Source organism: Aricia agestis, chromosome 1 (genome assembly GCF_905147365.1).
Source record: "Aricia agestis chromosome 1, ilAriAges1.1, whole genome shotgun sequence".
In the NCBI taxonomy this organism is placed as follows: Eukaryota; Metazoa; Arthropoda; class Insecta; order Lepidoptera; family Lycaenidae; genus Aricia; species Aricia agestis.
The window spans coordinates 4,180,388-4,202,665 of record NC_056406.1 but is presented as its reverse complement, the minus strand read 5'-3'; the positions used below and the strand labels follow the sequence as shown (position 1 = coordinate 4,202,665).

At 42.2% G+C, this 22,278-nt stretch overlaps 2 protein-coding genes across 2 annotated transcripts in view; one reads left to right on the top strand and one right to left on the bottom strand.

Annotated features, from left to right (window-relative positions):
* Window positions 1-1,966: 1,966 nt before the first annotated feature.
* Window positions 1,967-22,023, bottom strand: LOC121729952 (protein piccolo-like). The gene is made up of 10 exons (XM_042118701.1): window positions 21,862-22,023; window positions 21,266-21,331; window positions 16,954-17,131; window positions 12,340-12,535; window positions 11,874-12,143; window positions 11,503-11,762; window positions 10,508-10,885; window positions 8,328-10,407; window positions 4,671-6,257; window positions 1,967-4,410 (listed from the first exon to the last, which is right to left on the bottom strand). The coding sequence occupies exons 3-10, from the start codon at window positions 17,128-17,130 to the stop codon at window positions 4,343-4,345; spliced, it is 5,016 nt and encodes a 1,671-aa protein (XP_041974635.1). The 5' UTR covers window position 17,131; window positions 21,266-21,331; window positions 21,862-22,023; the 3' UTR covers window positions 1,967-4,342.
* The window catches only part of LOC121730067 (glucose-6-phosphate isomerase), a 262,618-nt gene continuing 251,287 nt past the window's right edge, over window positions 10,948-22,278 (top strand). The window contains exons 1-2 of the mRNA XM_042118874.1: window positions 10,948-10,964; window positions 11,461-11,465. The gene's annotated coding sequence lies outside the window, so the exon portion shown is untranslated. The remainder of the gene's footprint in view (window positions 10,965-11,460; window positions 11,466-22,278) is intronic.

Below are 22,278 nucleotides of genomic sequence, written 5' to 3'. Positions count from 1 at the left end.
TTATCCGGTCGAGCCGGCCCATTCGTGCCGAAGCATGGCTCTCCGAAGGTGGTATCATCTTACAATCGAGTTTCGGTTTTTTTCGATTGTTATTACTTTTTTTACGTTATTAAATAACTCAGTACTTTATCTATGCAGTGACCTTAAAAGTTAAACCTATCAATGATATAAATAGTTTATGGGTAAAGTTGTGTAATTATGGGCCTAATTTTTTTTTTTTTGTTAATTCGTCCCGGTCGGGATTATGGGCCTAAATAAGCTTTAAAATTTGGCATATAAAATATAAAGTTCAATTAAAAAAAATGAAATATTATGTATACACTGCACAGCTGTTTTGATTTAAGAGGTACCACGGTTTTTGTTATAAAAGCTTTTGATACCAAGTTTGTAATTTGTTGACATCGCGTGCTATAAACTGAAGTCCACGCGGACGAAGTCGCGGGCAACAGCTGTTAGTTATATAATGTAGAGTAACATTGTCCTACAAATAGAACAATCCATATTTTAGAACCATCAAATCAAAGTATGAAATCCTTTCTATCTCTGTTAGCTACCACTTTCGAGATTTTTTGCCTAGTACGAATAATAAAAACTTTGCAAATAAAAATGTTGTTCGTTTTATGAATATGAAGCTACCCAAAAAAATTAGCTTGATACTAATAAAAAAAATTGTTCTAGGGCTCCTAAGTTCCCGAACATTACACGTAATCATCGTATGCTTGTACCTATGAATGATTTTTAGAAATAAATACTTATACTTGCTATGAGGACTGATTTTTTCTTCTTTTTTTATGAACGGGCCAAAGGAGCAAACGGGTCGGTAGGTAGGGGTTAGGGAATTGGGCCTCCGGTAAACTCACTCACTCGGCGAAACACAGCGCAAGCGCTGTTAAACGCCGGTTTTCTGTGAGAACGTGGTATTTCTACGGTCGAGCCGGCCCATTCGTGCCAGTCAAAACTACGCGACTATTGCTGGTCGCCCCGCACCTCCCTCGCGGGCGAAAACAAATGGGGAGAATGTGAGCCGCAAGGCTCTGGAGAGTCGCAAGACTAAGGAGAGCCGCTGCAAGGCTACGAAGAGCCGTAAGGTGGAGTCTTCTCGACCTGGCAAGGACGAGAGGGGGTGCGATGAGGAGGGCTTCACACTGGTGGAGAGAAGGAAGAAGAAGCCCGCCGCCCGCAACCATCGCGGCACCGCGCCCTATGTACCTGAGCTGCGTCTGCGGAGCGAGGTCCCCGCGACGCCCCTGTACATATCCCGCCTGCACTGGTCCATGGAGGTCGAAGAGGTCATGGACTACATCCAGAAGAAAGACGACACTGCGCTTGAGGGTCGAGCGTCTGCAGTCTCGCCACAAAATTAACTTTAGTTCGTTTGTGGTGAGAGTACCGACGAATCTTTTTTCGACCTTTGAGGCGCCGGAGTTCTGGCCGATGGATGTGGTCTACCGGAGGTTCCGGGGGAGACTCCGGAATGAAGCGCGTCACGTAGCCGTCAACACGTGACAAAGTGTAGTTTTTAAGTGTATAATAATAATAATTATGTATGTTAGTCGTTAAGGTATATTAATTATATTATAATATAAATATGTATGTTAGTCTGTAAGGTATTTGTATTATGGGCCTAGATGCCTGAAACAAATGGTAAAATATTTAAACAATAAATAAAAGGTATGGTAAGCCTGTAGAAATATTTTAAAATTTCAAAAAATGAACTTTATATTTTCATATTAGATATAATAAATTATATGTTTATTCCTTCCCAGATATTTTATGTCGCACTCGACTAAATGTTTTGTTTGTATGTTTTGTAAATCTACCAGACATCAAGGACTAAATTATTACAATAAATTAGCTATTGTAAGATTTTTTTATGTATTTTCTTTTTTATAATGTTAAAATTGTCACACTAAAATTAAAAATTTAAATACAAGATTTAATATTATTTTGTAATAAAACACAAAGAAATTTTTTATTGATTTATTAATAAACTAACTTTACAAATTTAATAATAGCAGAACAATAATATTCCTTATTTCTTTTCATTCATAATAATATGATAATAATTCACCATGACTCATCGTATTTTATGAATATTATAATTATGTGATTTAAAAATAATATTATAGAACGACAGAGAAAGCAACTTACAGAAAATAATGCATACAAAGTATAGTCGCAACTTGATGACGTCACCGGCAACAAAATGTACACTCACCCTAACGAGCGCCGACTAACAACACCAACTAGAAAAAATATTACAATAACATAATGTTACATTTATTGTATCAATTCATTTATTACCTATTCTGTGATCTATGTACAAGTTATATATTGTTTACATACCAAAACTATACTATGTTCACGTGTGGTGTCACCCCTAGCCTATATTTATAGTGTATCTCTATTTGTATTCCTCTCTTTATAGATATATAAACGTATAATATATTCATCGGCATAAATAACGTTACTCGAAAAAATAAAACAAAAACAAACTAAAGAATAACTATACACCCAATATACACAACTAGAACGAGTCCATTCTCTTACGATATATTTTACACGTCACGCTTTATACACAAGGCTCCGCCCCTCGGGGAGCCGCCCCTCGGGGGACCGCGGCGCGTCTATGTACAGTAATACAGTCACCGAGTCCAAATAAAACTTAGTACGTAACATATATTAATTTCCCCAGCTATACACACATTTTACAGATATAATATCGGAGTCCGATTTCAAAATAATTTATGTGAAAAAATAAAGGCGTGCGCACACCGGACCGCCCCGGGCCGCGCGCCCTTCGCACGCCGCACTCGCACAGCCGACACCACTAACCACGGCACACGTTTAGGGCACAAGTTATCAGGCAATATTCTTACGTTAAACATTCTATACATACACACTAGTTACGTTTGTATTGTAGTTATATCACTGTTCGACCTCCGCTACTCGGTACGCACAAATAACAAGGTGGGTGCTACGAATCGGGGCTCCGAGGGAAACGCTAAAGGCGTCGCTAAAAGGCTAACGTTAAGGCAGTCGAAGACCTCCGGACTTCGGTTCGCTCGCAGCTGCAACTTCACATCCGTCTATTATTGCTTCAGATACGAAAATGTTGGGGTACCCGACGAAAGTGTCGGGGCACGTCTAGCGAAATGTATTCGTGTGAGATCTAATCTAACGGTACGATGGAAAAGTGTGTGCGATAATAAATACTAGCATCTACTTACGTCCTACTAACATGTCCCAATAAGTATGTACAGTGCAAAAAAAATCTAGCCTATAAATTCATCGAATCACTGGATTTCTAACATCGAACTATCGGGAGGCGCGGTCGAAAGTGTTCGGGGAACGATTTTAAGGGAGGGCGACAAAATAAATAAGTTTATTATACTGGAAGCCCAAACAGACAAACTGTTGAAACACTCAGTCATAATTATTATCATTTCATTAAGAAATTATATGTCACATTCAAATTACAATTATTGGTCGTGAGTTCTCTTATAGCTAAACGCTAACATTAACATCGCTGGGCGTCGCCGGGCGCGGCGCGCGGCGCGTGGCGCGACATGGCCGCCGCCACAAGATGGCCGCCCTCCGCCGGGCGACGCTCGCGGGTTCGCCGGTCGCGACGCTATCGGTCACGTGCAAAAACGTACGAAAATATCTTTTAGATTTACGCATTTATATATCTCGGCTTCGTATCCTATTGTATCGAGTCGAGTGCTCCTTTGTACAATAACTATACACTTGTATCGCTACGGCTAAGGCTCGCGGCCGGCGCGCGTCCACCGCCGACCGACAGTAGGACGCTCCTAAGAATAATTTAAAGGAAAAGTAAACTTACAATTAAACCTCGAGTGCTTTAGAAAGTATGGTAACATGTTTTACTAGTTGACGAGCTCGGCTCGCCGCCCCGTCCGTTCTACGCTAACACTTCACAATATTTCACGCCACTAAAATCACACATTAATCTACTTCGCTAAATCCTACATATCCTTTTATTGCACAAAACTCAATTTTTAATTTATAAAACGGCTTGAGATTCATAAAATTAAAAATTTTTCATATACGCGGGACCCCGTCGTCGGTCGCACCGTATCACGGTCGAGGGACCGCACCGCAACTACAGAATTACGTGGTTAATTTGAATTCGAATCGAATATCATAATATGTCCGAGATATTTTAAACGGTCGAGGCGTAATCGCTGCGAGCCAGGTAGGCGTGTAGTGGGGTAAGGGGCGCGGCGGGGTGGTGCGGGGCGGGCGTGGGGCGTCAGTCGAGCGGCAGCAGCAGCGGCAGCGGGCGCGGGGGCGCGGCCAACTCCGCGCGGCGCCGCCGTCACTTGCCGTCGCGGGACGCGCGCCGCCGCCGCACCGCGCCGGGGTTAGGAGTTCCTCCCTCGCCAACTGAAAAAGAATGCATATTGAAACATGCTACTCGCTAAACTAAAAGTTTACTGTATTTTGGAAATTGAAAAAATCTATACACATTATTATTAACAGCCGTTTAAGTGTCCCACTGGTGGGCAAAGGCCTCCCCTGCCTCTTTCCACGTGTCTCTATTCTTCGCTGTATTTGGCCACTCTTTGTCTGCGATACATATATGTTTTAAAAATATCTAAGGTCTGTAATAAAATCATATTAATTTATAACAGCATTAAACTCACCGGCGCTTCTGGTTTTCCGGCGCACGGGCGTGGCAGCGGGGGGCGGCGCGGGCGCGGGGGGCGGGGCGGCGGGCAGCGCGGGGGCGGGGCCGGGGCCGTGCCGTACGGAGCGCCGCGTGCTCACCGGCTCCATCATCTTCGGCACCTTGATCCCCGCCTTCACTCCCTTCACCCCCTTGCCCCTCACTTTGCATATGAGCGGCTCGTCGCTGTCGCTGTCGGACTCCTTCTTCCCCCCCTTTCCGTCCACGGCGACGGCGTTGGCGGGCTTCGGCTCCACCTTCTTCGGCTTCTTCTTGGGCCGGCCCGGCGAGACGCCCTCCTCGCAGCTGACGGCGGAGGTGCACGAGCTCTCCGACTCCCTGCGCTTCCGCTTGGCCCCCGGGGCGGGTTTTGCAGGCGGGGCGGCGGCGGGGGCGGTCCGCGGGCTCGTCTTGTCGACGGAGCCGCTCCTCAGGCTGGTCCGGTGCTGAGCGGCGGGCGAGTCCGCGCGCTCCGGCTTGGCGAGGCCGGGGCTGAGGCGCGGCGTGCGGGGCCCGTCAGCGGGGCTGTTCATCTTGCTACTGGAGCGGGTCCGCACGCTGCTGCGCGCCACCCGCTCGAGCGCGGAGGGCGACGGGGACTCGGGCCTCCTCCCCGCGTAGTCGGGCGTCGGAATCTCTATGAGAAGCTGCTCCAGCAGGCTCTTGTCGGGGAAGTCCGCTTTCAGCGGGAGCCTCTCCAGCTTCGGCTCCTTCTCCTTGCCGTCGGCCCCCGCGTCTTTCGCCTCCCCGTTTTCGGAGACGGTCACCTTCTCCTCCTCGGTTTCCCCCGAGTCGATCGAGCTGGCCTTCTCCTGGTTCGAGTATGTGTACAGTGGAGGCGAGACCCTACTCGGTAAATTATCAAAATCGTCCCCGCCCTTCTCCTTTTTCGGCGAGGGCGAGTCCTCGCACAGATCGTCTTTTCGAGCAATCGGGCACTCAGATTTGGCGTCGCTCGAACTCTGCTTGGCGTCCGAGCTCAGCGCGGCGTTCGCCTCGTCCCCGGCATCGGCACGCGGCCGCTTCTCGTCGTCCCGGAGGATGGGCGTGGGCTCTCTCTTAACCTCCTCGGGTCGGTCGGCGTCACGGGGCGGGCGGCGAGGCACGTCGTCGCCGTTGACATGGTCGCCGTGCATCTTGGCCAGCTCGGCCTCCAGCTCACCGAGCACGTCGATGTCGGGCGCGCGGTCGTAGCGCAGCGGCTGCTCGATGTCGCCGATTATCCTCTGCACGGAGGTGGGGCTCGTCGAGCGGGGCGTGTCCAGGCGCTCCTTCCTCTGCGGGCCGGGGGGCGATTGGCTGGCCTGGTTGGGCGACTTCTCCGACAGCGCGTCCATGGACTCGATACCCGAGTCCTCCCCCTGCGCCTGCGAGTTGGGCGACCGGTTGCTGAACTTGTCCGCCTCGGGTCGGGCGGCCCTCTCGGCCACCAGCTTGCAGTAAGTTTTGTCCTTCGGTCTCTCCTTCCGCCGGGGCGAAGTGGCGCCCGCGCGCTGGCCCGCGCCCGGCGGCGGCGAGTCGGCGCGCCCGCCTATCGTGCCGACGTTAGTCGAGCCCGGGGGTTCTGAAATTGTAAAAACATACATTAAACTTTTTATCGGCGACGGTAACTTTTATCACATGTTACAGCAACGGAGGCATTATAGTTCGGATATGATGCCTCGTGACATTTATCATTGGTTGAAATGAAAAATGATTTATTGGTACAATTTTTAATGTAATGTATAGTGGAAAACAAAAACTGCGATCTCTGGTTGGTTACAAATGTTCAAATTCTCGATTAATCCATTGTTGTTTTCCTTCTTCACAAACAGCTTATCCATGTGTAAGAAGCTCACCTGTTCCCAGAACTCTGCATGTGTGTCAGTCTGGAAGCCGTGTGTTTCACAATCGTTAATTCTTACTCCTGAGCGTCCTGCTTTTATCATGACATTATATTTCACTTTGGGGTGTTACTCCAGCTTTGCTTCAGTCGATTTTTCTTTGAAGGTAGCATTTTGATTTTTAAGTCTGTTAATTTTCTTTATTTGTGAATTTCAAATTTTATGTATGTATATGTTTATGTTACATCTTAATTGGTTCAAATATAATTTATCTACCATCTTGGTTTACCTGTTCATGTAGTTATCAATTAACAAGGATTATTCCAAACTCTCTCTGGTTTGCTTCATTACATGTTCATATTAACTTTTTAGAAAAGTTTGTATTGTCAACAGTCTTATTTTTATATTTTAATAATAGAAACTCCTATTATTAAGTTTTTAATTTATGTTTTAGAGTATTTTTCTTCGAGTCTTATTTATTTTAAATAATGATATTGCATGTTATACATTGCCACTATACTTTAATGTTTTTTATCATGTTTTCATTTAATTTGAGTGTTAAAATCTCTCATGAATAACCTTTAATGAATAATCACCAATATCTCCCTATAATATAAAATTGTAGCGATGGATTTTTCATTGTGTATCAGTTTTTTCAATTATTTCTTCATTCTTTGAGTTTCTCTTTGGCAAGTAATACTTCAAAGTGTCCTCTTTTGAAAATAAATTGTTGCTCAAAATATGTTTATTTTATGCATCTGTCAACTCAAATTGTTTCGTGATGAATTAATATTTTATTGCAACAGTGCTTAAATAATTAGCAATATTTTATGACATAGTTTTTAACATTTTTTTGTCAAAATTATATGATTTCTATATAATGTACTAGTAAATAAAATTACTATGTGTCATCCAAGATAAATTTATTTTTTAATATCAACCAATAACAAATCTTAAGCCTTATCTAATATTTTCCTATTTTGTACTTAATAAATTAACTAAAATATTTTGAAACCTTATTAAATTAATTAAAATGAATTTCTTATGTGAATTTGTCCTATGCTATGAATATTGATACATTTACTATTTAATAATAATAATCTATGATTTTGAATATTTTTGTTTTGATACAATTAACTCGGTCATAATTTGATGAGATTAATAAAAATTCCATTTGAACAAAACTGTATCAAGACAAAAGATACATTATAATACTATTACTATTAATGATCAGTATGTACAGTGTACACACCACATACATTGTATGTGAATATAAGGTAGAATCACATTGCACATCTCGTGTGATATCACAAAATCTTCTGCATCCACATATAAATATAAATATTTTGTACTACAGTTGGTAAAACTTTGTGAACAAAAACTTTTATCCTATAATTTTTTTCATGTAAAATTACCAAAAAATTTATTAAACTATATATTATTTCCATGGCACTATTGTGCTAAAGCTAATAGACAAGGTGGAGATTTGTGACTAGTGGAGACAATATTATGTCTATTGGTTTGTTTTGTCTGATTATATTTATAGCCTAAACTTCCATAAAATATGTCTACTGTTCAATTTATGTATTCAATATAATTTCAGCAAATGGCACTAGTTATTTTAAAAAATTAATTTAGAAAAGCTACAAACACAAATTAATAAAATTAATGTAGTTTTAAGATTTTAAGTTGTCAATATAGCACATATTTCATTTCAAATTCATCTTTAATCAGTAATATATTATTCCAGGTAATATTCTGTAATTCTACCTTATATATTTATATTTTCACTTGTAAGTTGACATACATACCTGGACAGGAACTATGGCTGGTTTTTCTCTTTTTCTCAGAGGATATGAGCCCATTGGGTGAGGTGATGGCACTATCGGTGAGTGTCCGTTTCAACTTGTTCTCATCGCGGTCAAACTTGCTACCCTCCCCGTCCGCACTGAGCGTCCTCTCCAAGCCCTTGTGGGACTTGGGAAGTCGGTTGCCTAATTCACTAGCACCAGTTTTCACTTCACCGTGTTCCGCGTCTATTTGCACAGTTTTCACCTCACTGGACTTGAAATTATCACATTTTGCACCATCCTTCTCTACTTTAGTAGGGGGTAACTTCTTTTTCGCGTCGTGGTTGTTGGGCGACTCTCTGTACCCCTCGTTCTGAGCGTACTTGCCCTCCATCTCCAGCATGTCGTTTCTCCACTCCCGGTCCCTCTCCTTGTCGGTCGGCTTTCCGCCTTCGCCGAGTGTTTTCGACTTCTTTTTGACTTTCAAATTATCTAAGCTCTGAACTTTATTGTTGAGTTTGTAGTCGTGCGATTTAGTCACGATGTGGGCGTTCTTGGAGATGGTTTTCATTCTATACACCACATTGTTGTCTCCCGTCACCTCCGCCTTTAATGACTCGCCCTCCCCATAGTGGTTGTTGAGTTTCTTCACGTGTAAATACTCATCAGTCTTTGAGTTCTCAGTGCTTTCGGCGGACTGCGCGGCGAGGGCCTCGTCCGCGTCTCTCCTATCCCGCTTCTCGTCCGATTCTAGAGACTTTCTGATTTTATTTTTCTTCGAATGTATGTCACCCGGGAGAAACTTTTTCTTTTCCTTTTTTGAATTTTTTATGACGGCCGAATTCGGTCCCCTCAAGCTGATGTGCAGCGGCGGAACTCTCAACTCGCTTTCGGATGGTTTATCTCCCTTCATCTGCTGGTTGATGAAACTGACGTCGGCTTTATACACGGGTTGGACTATGGGCTCGTTTTTATCTAGCTTTAACCTCAATTTAATCGACTCCTTCTCCCCCGAGGGCGACTTGGGCGCGTCGCTCGCAGGCGTCGGTGGTTTCGCGACGTTGGGTCGCGGTAAGGCAACTTTGGTGGACTTTCCATCGCGAACGATTTTGTCCTTCAATATAGCCGGCTTCTCCTTCGCCCCGCTGGTTCGCGGCTTCTCACCTTTTTGAGCTAACGTCCTCTCGTCCTTCTCCTTCTTGACTAATTTATTTTTCACCCTCGAGTCCTCATCTTTCCTGCTATCGTCGTCCCCGGCTTTATTCCCGAGCCCCTCCGGCGTCGGGCCGCTAGAATTCTCCTTCACTTTACACTGAGCGACCGTCACTTCCTCGGGTTTCTTTTCGGGCTCCTTCGGCGGCGGGACGTCGTCGTCCCTCATCAGCGTCTTTATGAGGTACTGCTTGCTCTGCTCCTCGATCTCCTGCGCCGTCGCCTGCGAGCCGACCGTGGCCGTGGACACTGAGTTGGACGCCCGCAGGGGGAGCCGCAGGGGCGGAGGCATTGCCGACGGCGCGACGAACCTGTCCGCGACCCTGTCGGGGCCGACGCTCGTCTGCGTCGCGTACGACGCGCTCGGCGGCGGCGATTTGAAGGGCGCGTTCTGCGCATTGAGTATCGTGTGGTTGGGCGAATTGACGGTGAACTTCGAGGACGACTGCTGGGGCACGGGGGGAGGGGGCATAAAGTTGTCCAAACTGAAAGTTTTCGACGATTTTGAAGGCACATCGGGGGGTGCGGCCGCGGCGGCGTCGACGTCGGGGTCGAAGGGGCCGTTGACGGCGGGCGCGGGGAACTGGCCGCCCGTGATCTCCTGCAGGAGCGCGTCGGGGTTGCCGTCCGCCCCGCCGGGGTCGTACAGTAGGTCGAGCTTGGCGCCGGCGTCGAGGTCGGAGATGGCGGACAGCGCGGGATCGTCGAGGTTGAGGTCGGCGCCCAGCGTGGGCAGGAGCTGGTCGAGGTCGCAGTTGTCGGGCAGGTCCGGCAGCGCCAGCCCCAGCGTGTCCCGGTACGGCTCGTTCCAGTCCGCCGCGGGCGCCGCGGCCGCTCGCGACGCGGCGCGCTGCCGGGCGTTGTACTGCTGCTGATACCTCTGGAACTCCTGAAATTTTGTTTCAAATTACATCCGGCCTCGTTACGAGCGTCGATAAGTTTGAGCAGAATATTTATATAATCTGACTAAAACTAAAACGAGTCCTCACCTGGTAACTCGACTGCGTTTTTTGGTCCATAGAAGTAGGGGGCGGCGGCAGAAGCGCCTGCAGGTCCTCCGGCGTGACGCGGGGCGGCTGCACACGCGGACGGCTGATCTGCCGGTAGGGCGGCGGGGGCGGGGGGTACGCGTCCGTGGTGTAGGGCGGGAAGCGCGGGCGCGCGACCACGGTGGCATTGGGCGCGGGGGACCGGAAGGGCGCGGGGGGCGGAGGGCGCGCGGGATAGGCGCGGCGCACGAAGGGCGCGGGGCGGGGCGCGGCGCGCGGCGGGGGCGGCGGGCCCGGGCTGGCCGGCGGCCGCGGCGTCGGCGTCGGCGGACAGCCGCTGCGATACTCGAACGTCGGCCGACCCACCGCGAGCTCCACCTTCAATGTAAAAAGTAACTATGTAATGTAATGAGCAAACCGAGTCGCTTTTAAATATACACTTTTAAACGCCAATATTTAAAAGCTTTATGTTATACATACACTATTAGAACCATATTATTATAAATTACACCTTGACTCACTGATGATAACACATCTACATATAAATAAAAATTACTATGTTAAAGCACAAATCAATAGTCGTGATAGTTTTTCTGTAACGTGTACAACAAAATGTTCAAATTTGAGGATATACTAGGGCTCGCTTCGCTCTCATTGATAACAGTCATAAGCATATTTTATGACACACATTGCAATATAATAATAATAATATCTATGGACGCTTCACACCACGTCAGTCTGGCCCCAAGGTAAGTACCTGAAGGACTTGTGTTACGGGTACCAGACAATGGAAATATATTTAATACTTTTATAATATACATACATTTAAGATTTTTATTATATGATACACATATTTAATACACATCCATGACCCTGGAACTTTGAAAACTTTTTGTTCCGTCGGTGGGATTCAAACCTGCGACCCCCGGATTGAGCTACCAGCGCGCTCACTACTGAGCCACAGAGGTCGTCTAATATAGGCAGGCCAAACTAACCTGCGAGTCGTCGAGCCGATCGAGTTTGTTGGGAGGCGCCTTGGCGCGCGGCTGCGGCGCGGGCGCGTCGTTCTGCAGCAGGTTGACGAGCAACGGCGAGGACATGGCCATGGTGGGGGCGGGCGAGGCGGGCGCGGCGGGGGCGGGCGGCGCGGGGGGCGCGGGGTATGGGGGCGGCGGCCCGGCGAACGCCGACGTCGACGGCCGCGCGAACTGCGTCTCGCCGCCCGTGCGCATGCTGCTCGAGCACGCCGATATTCCTGAAAGATATTATCGACCATTAGGATACGTTTTATGGAGCCACCCTACACTGTATGTGCAGTATGTGGAGCTTCTTGCCTCATGTTACCCCGTGTAACACGATCACTCACCTAACGTATTTTCCTTTCGATGTATGACCCTGGCCTGCGTCATGCTTCCGAAGGGGAACTCGCACCGATCGGTGGTCGGCGTGGGAATGTTCTGCGGTATCTTGCCGTCCATGGGGCACACGGTGTTGGGCGACTTGAAGTTGTCGCGCGTCGCGGGGGGCGGCGGCTCGGCGCTCGTGGACGCGCCCTCGCCGTCCGCTATCAGTCGCCCGATGCCCCCCAAGCCGGCCAGCAGCTCAGAATTCGATTGAGATCTCGATGTACTCGCATCTTGAATTGAATATAGCGATTATAGAACACCTTTTAGCTAAATAAATATTTTATTGTCTTTTAAAATAAATTTACCCATAAATAAATTGCCGATGCTCGATATATAAAAAAACCTTCGAAAATAACCGATCAGTGCACCAAGCATCAGGCTTATCAACCGGTACATCAATATACTTGCGTTATCATAAAATGTTACCGTTGGGTTCGGTGTTGATTCTCAGCTCGGCGCCGTGCTGGAGTCGCAGCGAGACGGCCGCGTCACCGTCCAACTGGACGGACAGTATGCCGAGCGCGCGCAGCTGGGGCGCCCCCGCCGCCGCCAGCGCCCGCAGCCGCGCCGCCGCCGCGCGGGGCACCGACAGCGTCACGCGGACTGAGTTCCACGGCTCCACCTGGAATACACACACTAGTTAGTCTCCGAAGATAACACTGATTTCTACAATCCATACTAATATAATAAATGCGAAAGTGTGTCTGCCTGTCTGTCTGTTACCTCTTAACACCCAAACCGCTGAACCGATTTTGCTGAAATTTGGTATGGACTTTGAGTCCCCAAAAAAGACAGGATACTTTTTGCCCCATAAAAATAATACTGTTCTCGCGCGATTTGTTTTTATAAAATCGTCCGAGTGCACTCGTAAAAACGGGACCGCTTCCCAGTGCACTCTGCTCGGATGCCGATGAGTGCGCTCGGATCACGTGTTTACACAGTACGGGTAGCGTCCGAGTAGCAATCCGGGCGCACTCAGTCCGAGAGTACTCGTATAGTGAAAACCCGCCTTTATAGTAGTTTATTTTATTGCACACAAGATATTGCTAAAATTCGTATTTTGGCGCAACGGAGTTGCGGTCGTCATGTCGGATTACTACTCGGACGCTACCGTACTGCGTAAACACGTGATCCGAGCGCACTCGAACATCGGCATCCGAGCAGAGTGAACTAGGAAGCGGTCCTGTTTTTACGAGTGCACTCGGACAGTTTTATAAAAACAAAATGGCGTCTAAGGAAAACAAAGCAGAATTATTAAAGAAAAAGTGGACAGAACGGGAAACAGAGATGTTTGTGGAATTATATGAAGCCGAGGAAGTGTTGTGGAATATGAAGCAACAGATCAGTTGTCGTCATCTTTAATGCATTGAGAATATAACCTCCTCCTTTTTGGAAGTCGGTTAAAAATATTACTACTAGGATGTAAAACCTATAACTGTGTATTTAAAACCAAATTCCAAGTGGGCTTCTATACAATCTAGGTCGAATGAGTGCACTCGGTACGAGAGTACTTGTATAGTGAGAACCCGGCTTAAATAGTATTTATGAAACAATAAAAACTACACCTTTGGTTTTAAAAATCTTAAATAAAAAATAATTTTGTCGTTGAAAGTCTGAAGTATTAGACTTTAAGGGATTCGGCAGCGAGAAGCAACAACAAGTGACTGGCAATAGAAGAGCGAAATTTCTAGAATCTCCAGGAAAATGTTATATTTTTATATTTTAACGTAGTACAAGGTAATAGTCCGGGATCCCTAGAACATTTTTTTTTTATTACTATCAAGCTAAATTTTTTTGTGAGTAGCTTTATTTTGAAAATTTGAAGAACAATTTTATCTGCGATAAATCTCGGAAGTGGTAGCGAAAAGAGATAGAAAGGATTTCATACTTTGATTTGATGGTCCCAAAATATGGATTATTCTATTTGTAGGACAATTTTACTCTTACCAATTACTCTTACAATGTTATGGTACCATAGTCAACCAAGTTTTGTTGATTACCGAACCTTAAGACGGGACCCTAACCAGCTGATTGTTTGTATATTGATAGGTTAATAGCTATATAATTTAAGAGTAAAATTGTCCTACAAATAGAATAATCTATATTTTGGGACCATCAAATCAAAATATGAAATCCTTTCTATGTCTGTTATGTACCACTTTCGAGATTTTTCGCAGATAAAATTGTTGTTCGTCTTATCAAAATGAAGCTACTCACAAAAAATTAGATTGATGGTAATCAAAAAATATTTTGTTCTAGCGATCCCTGAATTTAAGGCTTACCACTTGATACCTCCTAAAGTAACCTGAACATTGTGTCTCTGGTCAGTCTTAATTCTTACCTCTAGACTATGAAGGGTAGATGGAGGAGAACTATCTTATATGGGGGATATTTGAAAAAGTGTCCAGCTGTACGCAGTAAATAACAGTTGAAAGATCCTCCAAGAGTGGCGCTAGCTGCAGCAAAGGGTATGGAATGAATGTAGCCATTGGTGACAAAATATAAATTAAAGTATATTAAAATATAACCTAAAATAGCTGAAATAAAAGCTGCTAAGGCCCACTTGCGCCAAAACTTTGAGTTAAATAAATAACCCGGGGCTTACTAACTCTTAACGTTTTTAATTTTTAACTCATACTACATATTGCACCAGAAGAATTTATCCCAGAGTCAACTAACCCGGGCTTATGTCATGTTCATTCATTCTTTTTACATCCAGCCAAATATGATAGAGCGAATGCTGAATAATTTAAGTGTACTGCTCTCTCTCGCTCCACAGTACTTTAAATAAGGCTATCTCCTTATGTCAGATTTGAAATGACACATAGTTCTATGTCGCATTGTGTTGTGAATTGTGATATTTTGTGCAAATAAATTAAGCGAAAAATGATAAAAATTGGGAAGAAACACTTGTGTCCAATGTTTATCTAGTCTGCCTATTTATAAAGGAGTTCACTAAAGACGCACTAATCCAATGATATTATTATTAAACTTTGGTAGGGAATTACTTTTTATGCTCATTTGTATATTGCAATTATTTTCAATTTTATTTAATAAAAAGAGAACAGTTTCTTTTTTAGGCAAAATCTTCGATGGAAATCTTTGTCTCTTTGTGAGTACATACGGGATCCTAAACAGATCGGTCCGTTCTACATTCCTTCTGTAATATTACGAGTCCGAACTAATGTATTCGATAATTTCTTTATCATCATCAGATAACAACCACTGATCATGTATCATGGTTAAACACAAAATAAAACCGGTACCTATTACTAAACACAACAAAGTACATAAGTCATAACCGAAAAATCTCAGTTTTGATATTACTAACCCAGAGTTAGTTGATTTAACCCTCCGACATCGGTGGGTTAAAAATTTTAAAAAATAACACGAGGTTAACTCCTAACTCTTGGTGGTGCAAGACATAATGAGAATTTAACTCCGAAGTATAATTTAACTCAGAGTTAACCGTGTTAACCCAGTCTGGCGCAAGTGGGCCTAAATGATTTAAAATTTACCCTGTTGCTACTGTAGCGCCACCCTAATTTAACGCATTTCAGCGGACACTATTTACATACAGAGATAGTTCTCCTCCATCTACACGCCATACTCTAGACATGTGCAGAAAAACTTTCAACTTTTTAAAAATTACAAAGGTCTGGTTGCCCCTATTACCTTGTTTAACATAGTTATATCCAGGGGCACCCAGAACAGAGTCTGTTATAATAAGGACTGTATTGGCGTAGCAAGTTTCGACAAGGTCGATTTTAGAGATTTTATTTTTGTCCAAAGTTCGTGTCCCCCTACTTGGTCCATCTATGTATGAGAGAAACTTTTTTTTTCTATTAAGTCCACAAATTATATGGGGTGTTTTTTAAATTTTCTTTAAATGTAGTCCAAAACAAATTCAACATTTTTAAATTAAAAAATGGTTGTTGTGCCTCACTCGACATAGATAGGTATAATGTGTGGCGGACTTTTTTGTAGATACTTATAAGATCTACAATTAATTAGAACATTTTATGGTTCCATCTTTTATAGTTTATGCAACATAAGCAAATTAAGTAACTTTGATCTGGTTTAATTTTTACACCTTGTGTCCGAAGAACCCAAATATCTTACGGAAACCGATTTTTTTTTTCTAAATAAAATTTAGCCTATGTTACTCGTGGGTAATGTAGCTTTTGACTGGTGAAAGAATTTTTAAAATCGGTCCAGTAGTTGTTGAGCCTATTCATTACAAACAAATAAACAACGTTTTCCTCTTTATAATAATTATTAGTGTAGATATTGTGTATAATAAAAATCAAAAACACTTAGAATCTGGATGAAATGGACCAAAAAAAAAAGTAAAAAAAAAAATACGTGAGATTTGCCGAGACCCCTCCCCCCTTACTTACAAGTACAACTCTTATACGTGGGAGAGCCATGCTTCGGCACGAATGGGCCGGCTCGACCGGAGAAATACCACGTTCTCACAGAAAACCGGCGTGAAACAGCGCTTGCGCTGTGTTTCGCCGAGTGAGTGAGTTTACCGGAGGCCCAATCCCCTAACCTATTCCCTTCCCCTCCCTACCTTCCCCTATTCCCTTCCCTTCCCTCCCCTATTACTCCATTTCCCTCTTGAAAGGCCGGCAACGCACTTGCAGCTCTTCTGATGCTGCGAGTGTCCATGGGCGACGGATGTTGCTTTCCATCAGGTGACCCATTTGCTCGTTTGCCCCCTTATTTCATTAAAAAAAAAAAAAAACAACGTAAGATTAGATGAGATTTAACTCGACCCTTAAACACCTTGGCACGTAATATGTGGATGCCACCTTATGCTTGTAAACATTACATAACGTAATACAAAATCATACCATTTTGTGCTCCATGGGGAAATAATAATAATTTTAACAAAAAAAATGGTCTTCAAACATTATTCTCTTATATCGGGTCTCCCACACATAACTGCGAATTCACATCTCATATTAAAAATGACATTGCGATGCGATTCGATACGAATTCGCAGTTTTGTGTGGGTTACACTTAATAATATACCTTGTTAACTTTGAGTGTGTGCGGATGAGGCTCAGCGAGCAGCGCGCGAAGTTCGCGCAGAAGGCGGTTGAGGCGCGCGGGGAACTTGGGGTCGTGGTAGTCACCCTCGCAGGTCACCACCACGCCGCACGTGCCGCCACCGCCCGCCAGTCCCACGCCATCGCTATCCGCTGCCATGCTGGAATTTCACGTCATACGTTAATCAAACTGATAAGGCAAAAGATTGTTAGTGTTTGTTACTCCTTCACATGTAAATGGTTGAGCGATTTAAACATTAAGGGCGGATTCGACTAAACTGGAGTAAAATTTTATTCGAGTGTAACTGTCTCCTAATCTAAGAGTAAGCTGATTTTGCGTTTTTCCAACTTCTAATCCAAGAATGAGGTAATTACACGGGAGTAAATATTTACACGGGCTATTTTGGTGGAGTAAATATTAAACTGAGAATAGTTGCACAAGTGCACAACAGGATTCAACTGTCACGGTCGGTGTCATTGTGAACTATAATTGACATTTTATTTCATACTCTTTGAGTAACTTGGTATAATGCAAACGATAATACTCTAGAGTAAATTTATTCTTATGATAGTTATACTGGTGTAACTTCAAGCTTGTTCGAATCGGGCCTAAGTATGAAATTAGATCGTGAAACCCTGGAGTTATTATAAGTTTTACTGTGGGAAAATATCACAACCTTTTTTACTAGTAAACCCGGGTAACACCGCAGGGCATAGCTAGTACTGGTATATAATGCATAATTTAATTAGCACTTATTTAGAGTAGCTACTACTACAGTTTTTATAGTTGGTCTGACGAAAATACAACAATATTAAAAGCTTGCTTTGAAGACATGAGCCACAGTATACAGTTTTTGGCCAGACACTGTCCCATTTTAAGTCATTTTATCGACTTTTAAGGAGAGACATAAATGATAAAACCAACTAATCTATATCTATACATATAAATAAAATTGGAGTGTCTGTTTATAATATTGAAAGAAGCGTTTTTTACTACATGCATATGAATCTATATACGCTCCATACACCAAAACAACATTTTTTTACATTTTTGTCTGTATATCTGTCGGTCTGTTTGTTCTGGCTAATCTCTGAAACGGCTGGGCTATTTTGCCGGGACTTTTTTTGGTAGATAGCTGATGTAGTAAGGTGTAACTTAGGCTACTTTTTAACCGACTTCCAAAAAGGAGGAGGTTATATTTTACTTTTTTCATATTTGTTAGCGGGCTACAGCTAGTCTATACTAATATTATAAATGCGAAAGTATCTCTGTCTGTCTGTCTGTCTCGCTTTCACGCCAAAACTACCGAACCGATTGTATTGAAATTTTGTATACAGATAGTCTAAAGCCTGAGAAAGGACATAGGCTACTTTTTTACTGGAAAAAAGGGTTGTAAGGTGGTGAAAATACGAAAATTTGTTCAAATTAAGTTAGTTCATACTAGATGGCGCCGTGCGTCTCAACGTCAACATCTTTCTGTAAGAGGTGGTATCATCGTACACTTAGGTTTCGATTTTTTTTCGATTGTTATTTCAATTTACGTTATTAATAAGGCAGTACTTTATATTATATACAGTGACGTTACCTTAAACCTATCAATAATAAATAGTTTATGGGTAAAATTGGGGGGCTAAATAAGCTTTAAAATTTGGCATAAAATATAAAGTTTAATTTTAAAAAATTAACCAGGGTTTTTTTTATAAAAGCTTTTGACACCAATTTTGTTGACATCGCGCGCTATAAACTGAAGTCCACGAGGACGAAGTCGCAGGCAACAGCTAGTATATTATAAAAATGAATCCATTTTCGCGTGGTCACGAGATCACGCGTAAACGACTGGACCAATTTTGCTGAAATTGGGCATAGAGATACTTTGAGTCCCAAAGACAAACATAGGATACATTTTGTCCGGGAAAAATGTATGGTTAATGCATAATATACTTTTATGATTTGCGCGTAAACTATTCAATTGATTTTGATGAATTTTGGTATTGAGATACTTTGAGTCTCGGGAAAGGACAAGGGATACTTTTTGTCCCGGAAAATGTGAGGTTTCCGCACAATGAACTTTTATGATTTTCGCTTAAACTACTCAATCGATTTTGATGAATTTTGGTATGCAGAGTCTTGGGAATGGACAAGGGATACTTTTTGTCCCGGAAAATGTACAGTTCCCGCACAATAAACTTTTATGATTTTCGCTTAAACTATTCAATCCATTTTGATGAAATGGGCGAAATGCAAAACAACTTTTGCCAGAACAGCTATTTTGATATAAGAAGATAAGTATACTTCAAAATTAGTAAAACAATTTTTTGTAAAAGTACGAAATATAGTATAAGTCATGTTTTTATCAATTCATGTAGGATGAGGCATGGTATTTGACTTTTTGTATTTAGCTAAATTGAAATGAGTTAGATAGCAAAATCTAACTACATTTTGTAACCAACAGGCCAACACTTGTACTTTAACATAATTTGCATAATATATCAATTCATGGGCAAAACCAGGATTTTATCTAGGGGGGGGCAACATACCTTTTTCGAGAAGATGGTTGGTCTGGTATATTAAAACAAAAAATCATGAAAATTGACTTTTATTAATCTGACTGAGAAGATATTTTGTTTCCAACACTTCATCTTGCCAGGAAAATTGATGTTTATTTATCTTATTATAGGGGCCCCCCCCCCCCCCCCCTCTCGTGCCCCTACCTGGGTATGCCCATGGTTATCATACATTATCCTGTGATAACTTTGCATTGGTGCTAACTTCACATACAATTGTTTTGCACATATTGCACACTTTGCACACATGCCTTTTTAATATTTTTAATAATTGGGATTCTAGCTAGAAGATTGATTAAGAAAAAGACCAAACTAAAACTAATAAGATTTCTTTCGTATATGATATAATGTGTTCATATATCATACAATATGAAACTGTTGCATCATCATGGACATAGTTAATGTACTTTTCCTTAATTATGTAAATTGGGAATGGTAATTTTTAGCAAACATTTGTACACAACCTTATAGAATTAAAAATTTGTTAATTAACTACCTGATTACTATCTTGGGGTTTCAAAAGAACATCACAAAGTACATTGGGCAACAATCATTTACAATTTTGGAGTATCTTGAAAAAGGGCGTTAATTGCATTTTCATTATTTCAACAAAATAGGGTATGCCATTAGAGACTCAACATAATTTTAGGGTTTTCAGTTATTTTAACATTTTCAAATCTTATGTTGTCTTCAAATTTCAATTAAAAAGTTACTTCTGCATCATAACAGTATACTTTCAGACCCTTCATTATATAATAACAATATCTGTTTCTTGCTATTTCTTTTTAATGACTAGCCTTCTTCAAAAGACACTTCTCAAAGCTATCAGAATTTTCATGTACAGTCTGTCAAGAAAGTGAAAAAATTAAATAGTGGCAACATCGTAGTGTCATCCCTTTTTTCTTAGATTGATTTGAAAGGGATGACACTATGATGTTGCCACTTTTTAATTTCTTCACTTTCTTGACAGACTGTACAATAGTTATTTTTGTTATTACTACTTATTGAAAATAGTTTATGCTAAGCCATGAAAATGTTGGTTTAAATATTAGTACTTATCATTGTTGAAAAATTATTGAACAATTTAAAGCCTATAATTGCAATACTTGAATTTTTAATGTTTTGAAATATATAAGGAAATAGAGACTGTATATAAACGAGATGAAGGTTATGCAATTTCTTTAAAAAAATATACAAATCCTAAAGATATTGATAAACAGTCCTATTGTTGTAACTTGTAGTATTTAGTTTTAAAGTTTTCACTTTTTGTCTGAAGAGAAATGTGTACAATATTTTGTTGTTTTGTGCATTTTTATTGTTATTGCAAGTTTGGGTGGAACTAATGTTGTTTTCTAACCTGTCACAAAATTGCATCTCTTATCATAATATTATCTTACATCAAAATAATAAAATAAGTGTATTATTTCGTCAAAATCGAAGGCGAGAGTGGGGTACGAATGATGAATTAGGATTTTAAACATTCCATGGGCGGAATATTCCTCGTAATTCATTTTATCAACAAGGTCGGCAAAACAACGCGCGTGTTACACAACTTTTTAAAATACGTTGTCGAAAATATGGTAATACTCTCGTAACAAACATCGTAGCGACATACGGCGCTCGCACCGCCCGGCGAGCCCGCCTGACCATTCTTTTCCACCCCGATCGGCCCGCACGTAGCCTCTAGTACGATTCGTAAAATGTAAATAAACGGCAAAATACCGACTCACCTATCATACAATGTCACATTCCGCTCAATCACACACGAGTTTTATTGTCCCGTGCCTCAAATCATCCTGGAAAATCAAACGCAACATTACAATCCGGGCCGGACGTAAGGCACCAGTCGTACTATGGTCACTCGGTGTCCACTACGGCCAAAACATATGATACGCCACTATTGTCTCGCCCAAGGTTCACCCGCGGCACTGTCTTTTGCTAATTTTCGCCTTTTTACACGAGCCCGCATGAACTACGACGCGCTGATTTCTTCGTAAATAAAAATCACCAATTTATGTTCCAGTGACGCAAAGCTCAAATATCGTGAAGAGCAGCAGCCATTTTGAAATGTACGGGGAGTGCAGTCACGGCATGGAATATCAGTTTATTGCTGTCTCTTCTCCGTTTTCCTCGGTTCTTAGCGTTACTCACGGTTTAAAATATATTAAGAGAGTTTTTAAAGTCACTTATTTTCACAAAACTTCACTCCATTTTCTAATTGCAGCTATCCAAAACAACCTAAACGACATCCGATAATTCTAGCTTACCCCATTTGCATGACACACATAGAATTACGAAAAAACACTTAAAACACATAAAAACGTACTTAAAACGTTTTACACAGAATCATCAGGAGTTAGAGCATCATATTAGTAATACAGTCCATTAGAAAAATCGCTAAAACGATTGGTATATAATTTACAAATAGTTATTCGGTGCGAACAATAACAACGGACGCCATTTGCAATTTTCGACTTGACATGCGCATTGGCTCGCTCTAGACAAACATACGTCACATAACATTGTTGTGTAGTTCTTGTAGATTTTCATTTAAAAATTATTATTTATGACAAATAAATCGCAATAAAATTTTCATAAAACCAATATTTGACGTTGGTTTATTATTTAAAAATATATGATAATATTTTTTTAATATCTTAAATTATTCATATTTATTTTAAAATACATTCATCATATACACGACTGTACAATGTTGTATCATACACTTTTTATGGTCCATTGA

Bases quoted from the DNA above. Each gene is read 5' to 3' on its own strand.
- LOC121729952 (XM_042118701.1), bottom strand. From the start codon at position 17,130: ATGGCAGCGGATAGCGATGGCGTGGGACTGGCGGGCGGTGGCGGCACG. The intron at 11,763-11,873 runs GTGAGTGATCGT...AATATCTTTCAG, and splicing joins TCGAAAGGAAAATACGTTAG to GAATATCGGCGTGCTCGAGC. The intron at 4,411-4,670 runs GTGAGTTTAATG...ATTCTTTTTCAG, and splicing joins CCGGAAAACCAGAAGCGCCG to TTGGCGAGGGAGGAACTCCT.